The sequence below is a fragment of the Melopsittacus undulatus genome, chromosome 5, assembly GCF_012275295.1.
Source record: "Melopsittacus undulatus isolate bMelUnd1 chromosome 5, bMelUnd1.mat.Z, whole genome shotgun sequence".
NCBI classification, from domain to species: Eukaryota; Metazoa; Chordata; class Aves; order Psittaciformes; family Psittaculidae; genus Melopsittacus; species Melopsittacus undulatus.
This window is the reverse complement of record NC_047531.1, coordinates 64,271,473-64,279,399: the sequence shown is the minus strand read 5'-3', so window position 1 is coordinate 64,279,399 and position 7,927 is coordinate 64,271,473. Positions and strand designations below refer to the sequence as shown.

The window sequence follows — 7,927 nt, the reverse complement described above, 5'->3', positions numbered from 1 at the left end:
CTCCTGCCGCTGCCCGTAGGCCGCGTGACGCCGCGCGTCGCCGCTCCCTCTGATTGGCTGATTCAATAGTCGCGGGCTACTTGAACGGCGAGAGCGGCGCCCCGGCGCGAGTCTTGGCGGCTGCTTCGGTTTCTCCTGGTCGCCCTCTTCCTCCGGCGGCCCCTCCCGCGGCCATGTTGGCGGAGCAGGAGAACCAGGAGAACGTTCCTCCAGGCGCCAAAGCGCCTCCGCCAGCCGCCGGCGGCACCCGCGTGGTGCTGGGGCTGCTGAGGAACACCCAGCAGCGGACCGGGCTCCTGCCGCAGGTGAGTGGGGCAGCGGGTGTGGGCGAGCGCAGTACGGGGTGAGATGAGCTGGGGCGGCGGAGGCTGTCAGCTCCGGACCGGACCCTATACGGCACTGATGGGCCGCTCTCCCCACAGACGGGGCGGCGAGGCGGCGAGGGCCATGGCGCGGCGGCGGGGCGGCCCGGCGGCGGGCAGCAGCCCTTCGCCATCCATGTGGACGAGCCGGACGGGGAGCAACAGCAGCGGCGACGGGATAGCCCAGCGACCAGAAAAGAGGAGGCCTCATTGGGTCTTCGTGCGGCTGTCTGCACCCTCGGGGAGCGGCGGCCTCTGGCACCCCTGGGCAACGCCATGGAGCTGAGCTTCGGTACGTGCCAATAATTCCCCCCCCCCCCCCCCCCCCCCCCCTCCATCCCGAGGCTCCGGTAGCCCAGAGCATCACCTGCTCAAGGATCGGATGGCGTCCCGTCGGGAGTGCCGTGCTGGCCCAGCCTCCTAGTGTGCTCCTGTGGGCCTCGTCCCATTTACTCCTGTTGCAGCGCCCGGGTCCGCAGGGCCTTTTCCCGGGTAGCTCGGGAGCGAGCGGAGCCCTACCCACGTATGATCACGGGTGGCATGTCCAGAGCAAGCTGGAGGCTGCAGGGGACAAAGCTTGGTTTGGTTTGGTTCGACCCAGAAGATCCCTTTCCGGTTGCTGAAACCAGTTTTGTTTCTTCGGACATGCCATTACAATCAGCAGTTTTTCAACAGGGTAGTTCCCTCTGCTGTGAGAGAGTGGTCTAATGGGCCCCCCTTTAATATGGCTTTTATCTTCTGCTTAGATTCTCCAAGTATTATGGATATTTCAATAACCTCAGAAGCAGAAGAGAAAAAAACAAATGTTAATAACATGCCAGACTATATCAGCGATATCCATGCATACCTTAGGGAAATGGAGGTGAGCTGCTCTCTATTTATTTGTGTACAGGTTACAGGGGAGAGATTCAAGGCTGAGAAATGGATGTAAACATTAGTTGCTACTACAGTGACTAAATTAAAGCTTGCTAGAAATGGAGGAGTAAGTTGCTGTGTCCACTTGTGTGAATATGAGATTGATTGGTTTCTTGTGATCAAATTGATTGATTGTGCCACGAACTGAAGTTGGAAAGCCAGATTATGGAAATGTAATGTACTGAGCCTAAGCTTATCCTTGTTTACTTCTGATCTGCTTAAATTGTGGTAAATAGAGCTTAAACGGTTGCTTCCCTACCAGCACTTAGTCCAAACTCAATCTTACCTGTCTTCTAAACCTCCAGGTGAAGTGCAAGCCTAAAATGGGTTACATGAAGAAGCAACCTGATATTACAAACAACATGCGGGCTATTCTTGTGGACTGGCTGGTGGAAGTTGGAGAAGAATACAAATTGCAGAATGAAACCCTGTACTTAGCTGTAAATTACATTGATAGGTTTCTTTCTTCCATGTCTGTTTTGAGAGGAAAACTTCAGCTTGTGGGTACTGCGGCTATGCTGCTTGCATCGTAAGTGAGACCGTTGAATTTAAAATTCCACCTACTGGCCTTCTACAAATGGAATCCTTTGGCTATGGCATGTCTGGCTACAGGCACCAGAAATACTATAGCCATGGGACAGCTTCACACTAAAAGACAAACTGGGAGTTGTCCACCTAAAAGCTTGGTAGTTTATATGAAACTTTGCAAGCAAGGACCTAGGGCATCTTTGTAGATGGTGAGGATTCATCATTTCTAGGTGCAGCACTAGCAGGCTTCAGAACATTTACTTGTGCATGTTTTGCATGCACAAGGCACATGAAAGAAAGTTTTGCTTACACTGAATAGTAGTTTCATGGGTTGTTCTGTAATTTCTGTCACTGAGTGCTAGATTGGTTAGTGCTAACATAGCAGGCTATTGTAGCTCTGTAATTCTGCAGAACCAAGTACAGCAAACTTGCTCAGTAATAGTGCCCAGCTACTTCACGGGTCAGAATTCAAAGTAGGATGGTGGCTTTCATTATGTGTTGCTAGTTATCTGGCTTTCTAGTATTTGATTATTTGCTCATAACTACTTCTCCTGGCAGGAAATTTGAAGAAATCTACCCTCCTGAAGTAGCAGAGTTTGTCTACATCACAGATGACACCTACACCAAGAAGCAGGTTCTAAGAATGGAGCACTTAATTTTGAAGGTTTTGTCATTTGACTTGGCAGCTCCAACAATCAACCAGTTCCTCACTCAGTATTTCCTGCATGAACAGACAAATCCTAAAGTGGAGAGCCTATCAATGGTAAGTAAGAATTACTAGCTTGACCTGTATAACTATGAAGTTTTATTATTAATGCACTTTACAAGCTCTGTTCCCTAGTCCCAGTAGAAAAGAAATGTTGAAGGATTCTCCAGCCCAGGCTTCCCTGCCTCCTCCTTTTAAATGTGTAGTCTCTCTGGAAGAGCTCTAGAGAGCTTGTACAGTTTGATACATACTCCTCCAGCAGTGGTGCCACACCACTGGAAATTAATGCTCCTATCACCATACACTGTTTGAAATGCTCCATTCCTGTCTCAGGCTTACACTTGCCCAACTCCAGCATGCCCACTTAATCACAGCAGGCAGAGATTCAACTTTAATCTGGGGTTTGTTTCACTGCTAGATGTTTTCCTCCTTATCTCAAGCTGCCACACCTACCCACCCACTTTGGCAAAAAAGGACTTGTGCTTTGGTTTCCCCTTCAATAAGCAGTGAGCTTTAAATCCAGAGGCTGGTTTCTTAAGCACAGCACAGGTAACATTTCAGCTACAATTATACTAAATCCTAATTGTGTGGCAGGTACCAGAGCTCCCAAATAGAAGTCTTTGTCTCATTGTGTAAAGGTCAGGCCTGACTACAGTCTGCCTTCTGGATTAAAAAATACCTCTACATATAAAATGTGATATTGAAAAAATACAGGTTGGGAATGCTTTTTTGACAGTAGCCAACAGTAAATGCTAAAAGAGAAAGTAAATGGACATTAGTGAAAGCTGTGCTTCATCTAATAGCAGGATTGGAAGCTTAAATGAGTGTTCTAGTGCAACTATTAAAGGCTCTTGTACTTCCTTTTTGGAAGCAGATGATTCCCCTCACTCTCATTTCCCTTGCAGTACCTTGGGGAGCTGAGTCTAATTGATGCTGATCCTTACCTGAAATACTTGCCATCAGTTATTGCTGCTGCAGCGTTTCATCTAGCAGGCTATACAATCACTGGACAAACTTGGGTATGTAACACTGAACTCGAGCTTCCATACACCTTTATGTGTGTCTAGTGTATTAGTAGGTTCTGAATGCTGGGGCTTGGGCTGCAGGAATCACTGCCCCTCTGTACTCTTCAGCTGTTAATTATGGATTGTTATTTGTGGTAACTGAAAAATGGGAGGCACACACACGCCTTGGAAGAGGCATCTACTGATGCACTCTATTCTGTCAATCATTCTCAAAGCTGTAAGCAGCTTGCTTGTGATGAGGAAGTGGGTGGTAAAAAAGCTGAAGCACTGGAGGCAAGGAATATTTGTTTACAGTATGATAGTTTTCAGGATCACTGTAAATCTATATGAACTGCTAAAAATCTGGTCAATGAGTATTAAACTACTTAGTGCTTGAGTAAACAGTGCTCTGGAACAACAGAATTTCACAAGCAAGCTAAAATCTTCACCGGTGGCTGTTTGGGTAAGTGAGCAGAAACATTAAAAGGTTCCTTTCTTCCATCAGCCTGAATCTTTGTGCAAAGTAACAGGCTACTCCCTTGAGGACATCAAGCCTTGCCTCCTGGACCTACACAAGACCTACCTCAAAGCAGCACAGCACACACAACAGTCCATAAGAGAAAAGTACAAGAGTACAAAGTGAGTATCTGTAGAGATGTGTGAGAGTTGGTATGTATACCCAAGTTATCCTAGCACATAACTGCTTAATGGGGGGTAGGAGAGTGGTTGGGTGTATCTTGAGTCTTGAGACTCAACTAACCAAACCTATTATGTCAACACGATGGTGACAAGACTCCTCAGGTTTTTGCAGTGTTCTGTTGAGCAGTACTTGGTGTTCACCAGGGCTGCTATCACTACGCAAACAGTTGGGTAGAAACTGGAGCAATTTTCTTGATGTTCCCACAGTAGGTAGACAGGAGATGGTACCTAATGCACCTAAAAACCTGTGTCAGCATTGCAGCTGACAAGCCCCAAATGTTTCCTGCCTTGTGAGCAATGTGCTTTGCTGCAATACTTATCTGTTCTGTATGTCAGAGAGCACTTGAGCAAGATGATGTCCTGCATCTTTCTTTCTCCCTTCCCCCCCCTCTAGGTACCATGGAGTATCGCTTATTGACCCACCAGAGACACTAAATATATTGTAATAATCAAGAGACTGTTCTTACTATGTATATTACAAGAAAATAATGTACAGTTTTAAACATGGCTCAAAACTGCAGATGTGATCACTCGGAGTATTAATACAGGCTTTCATGAGCTCTTAACTATAGTTTTACGTGTTTTTAATGTAAATCTTTTGTACATGCAGTCTTGTTAAAATATTTAGCTGGGATTTTATGCAAGTGTTCTCTTCAAGCACAGAATTAACCATGCAAAGTCTGATCAACTGAAGTCTGAGACAGCTTATCTAATTATAGACTAAACATTAATATTAGCAGTGCATTATAATAGTAGGGCCTTGCCTCCTTCCGGGTAAGAATGACTTGGACTCCACAGCAGTATTGGTAGCTTTTTTTTGAATAGTGTCTAAACTGAGACTTGATATAGGTTCCAAAACATGGTTTAATGGCTGTAATGCTGGAAGAAACTGTATAGCTATGAGGAGAAAACATTGCTGGAATCAATGCTGGTGAGACACTTTACAATGTGCCAGCCACTGGAAGTCTTTATTTCTGTGTAATGTAATGTCAGATTTCCATCAGGTTAAAGTTTGAATGCTTTGCTGGAGGGGACTGCACAGCTAGAACTGCCTACATCAGGTCATTCTTCTTTCTTCCAGTAGAAAATGGTCTTGTAATAGTTTTTTTTTTTGAGTCAAACTGTAAAACTAATAGTAATTTAAACTCATGGAGTTCCTACTGCTATGTTAGCTGTCCTGAAAGCCCATTAATATCTATTACAATTAGTCATTGGTCTGCTGAGTGCCTCTTTAGGGGCAGTAGAGGGATTAAACTGCAAGAGGGTGAAGTGAAGCTCCATGTCCTCAAGAGCAGGGGATGTTTTCTGGTGTGGATGGGCTGTGTATGGAATGGTACCAATTCTGTACACTTCTCTTGTAAAGGAATGTTCCCCTGTGGCACGCAGCAAAAATGTAGCCAACTGGTCTTACTTTTCCTTAGTTCTGGAACTGTTACAGGAGCAAGCTAGCACCTAGCACCAAGCTAGCACAATTGGCATTAGATTGAGTGGATGTTCCCCTTCGACCCATGTAAATGGAGTGGTGCTGCCCTGTATGTGCTGTTCTTTGTGTGTAAAGCAGTGAGTACATGTAAGTGGATTAACTGAGCCACTTCCAGGTTTGCTAATAAACCTTTTTTTACATCTGATGTTAATGGTCTTGCCAATACCTTAAAACCAGTGAGGGGTAATGCTACCATCTTAAACTGGCATTCATTTTTTAAGTTTTTTGGCAAGGGCTGCCCTGTGAAACCTGTGCCTCTTCAACTTGAAGTTAATTCTACACTGTCTGGACACCCAGCAGGTGCTGGGATAGACTCTTTACAGGTGTTGAACAGCTGTTATGGTGTGGGCTATTGAAAAGAAACATTAAACAATTGTAATTTCTCTGTCAAAGCTGAGAAGCACATATTACAGTGAGACAACTTGCACATCTCAACTTGAGAACTAAAAATTTGCTGTTCTGCCCCTACCCCTGTGCTGTAGTCTGAGCCCTCCACAAACCAGCTCTATTACAAAACTGACCCAAGTGGCAGTGGCTTCCCTGGTCCTAATAAAAGAATGCAGCAGAAGCTGCCTTTTTTGGCCAGCCTGAGATTTTAAGGATGTGCTTTGACTTTTAGAATGTTCTAACATTTAATTAACGTTTCGTTGGTCTATCATGCTTTCCAATAGCCTTTCAGTTTAATTTCAGTAGGTTGCTACTGAAAGGCTAAAACTAGTTGGGAGGAAAATGTGCAATAGATCCTGTGTGGTGCTCAGTGTTAGAAATGCTGTTACCTTGCAGAAGAGGGAGTCTGTATATGCGGGAATGTGTTTGCCACAGTTTGTGAACTTGGAAGGGCAACTCAGAATAGACTGTTATGCTTTGAAGATGACAGAGCACAGTATTCTTCATGGGAAATCACTGGGTTCTGCCTTCCCCCCCTTTTTTTGTGGCATATTACTGGAAACTTTCCAAGATCACTGACAAATATGAACATTGGAAGAGGAGTAACTTATAGGAAGCTAATCAATATTTTTCCCCAGAGAAATGCAGCAGCAGTACTTAAATGACAGGACTCTGTGGTTTATTGTATTTCTTACTGCTTAATGAAATGCCTCCTTGCTCCATTTTCAATGGAAGCTGTTCTGTTACTGTTTCCATAGGCCAAAGAAATGTTCTCCCTTGTTCTTGAGCTCTGTTTTCAGGTATACCACTAAGACTTCCTCTTCAGCCTAAAACAGTGCTTCAGGCATGGGTTGGTGCCTCTGCCCCCCTTGTTACTGACACCTCTTGCAGCTGCAGCAAGCACCATCCTCTCCCACCCTCTAATTTTCTGAAGTTAATATAGGCTGATTCCAGCTCTTAAACTTTCAACAAAATACTCCAGGTTGTACTGTACTACTGTTTTGCTTATCCAGTTTAACTCCTCCTACTCCCTTCAATGTAAAGCTTCTAAGCAATGTAGGGTATGAGATGTTGTGTGGGAAGAGAAACAGCAATACAAAGAAGTTTAAGGTCTTGTGGCACTTTAGAAGTAACAAGAAACTGAACCTTCCCTCATTCCTATATTCCCAACAGCAACTTTGGGTTGGAAGAACCAACATGAGAAAGATGTGGGGGTTTAGTTCTGGTTTAACTCCTGGAGGAACAGGGCTTTCTAGTTTTGTCCCTTTCTGGAGAGCACAACTGGAATAGAACTCTACTTGGCCAGAAAGCATTCTTTTTTATTTTTTAACATTAAATTCTAAACTTGATTTAGGGAATGTAACATCTGCAGCAGTGACTCAGCTCATGTTTCTATGTAATAAAATGCTAAGGTCACACGTAAAGTAGTCCTACTTGGCTCTTGTAAATATGTGCATGTTTCCAGATAGACTTGCTTTTTGAACAAGAGTTGGATATGTTGGAAACTTCCCTGTCTCTTTGGTTTGCACAACTTACATCCAGAGCAGAATTCTTTGACTAGAGCTCAAGAAGCATTCTTGTCTGTTGCATATAATATTTAATTAAATTTTCTAAGAAACTCCATTGCTGATGTATGATTTGCTTTTCTATGAATGCTTTGTGGAAGTTTGATGTTATTTTGTTACGTACATGCATTTGTTCATTTGTTAAGTCTTTTTGTTTTTTATAATACGAAGCAGTGAAAGATACGGAGTGACATGCATGGGCATTTAGGACTTAGCTATGGCATACCATTTGCACCTTGGAGAACACTCCAAAGTACGAAACACTTCCAAGGGCTGAC

General features: G+C 44.4%; 1 protein-coding gene across 1 annotated transcript; it reads left to right on the top strand.

Moving 5' to 3' along the window:
- The first annotated feature begins 81 nt into the window (after positions 1-81).
- Positions 82-7,707, top strand: CCNA2 (cyclin A2). Its single transcript, XM_031043600.2, has 8 exons — positions 82-305; positions 423-654; positions 1,109-1,224; positions 1,583-1,806; positions 2,364-2,568; positions 3,417-3,530; positions 4,021-4,154; positions 4,609-7,707. Exons 1-8 carry the CDS (start codon positions 174-176, stop codon positions 4,658-4,660), a joined length of 1,209 nt encoding a protein of 402 aa, XP_030899460.2. The 5' UTR covers positions 82-173; the 3' UTR covers positions 4,661-7,707.
- The last annotated feature ends 220 nt before the right edge of the window (positions 7,708-7,927 follow it).

What these genes read in the sequence shown, in the direction of transcription:
- CCNA2 (XM_031043600.2), top strand. Translation starts at nt 174, where the DNA reads ATGTTGGCGGAGCAGGAGAACCAGGAGAACGTTCCTCCAGGCGCCAAA. An exon ending in GGACCGGGCTCCTGCCGCAG is followed by an intron (nt 306 to 422) that starts GTGAGTGGGGCA and finishes CTCTCCCCACAG; the next exon opens with ACGGGGCGGCGAGGCGGCGA. An exon ending in GCGGCTATGCTGCTTGCATC is followed by an intron (nt 1,807 to 2,363) that starts GTAAGTGAGACC and finishes TTCTCCTGGCAG; the next exon opens with GAAATTTGAAGAAATCTACC.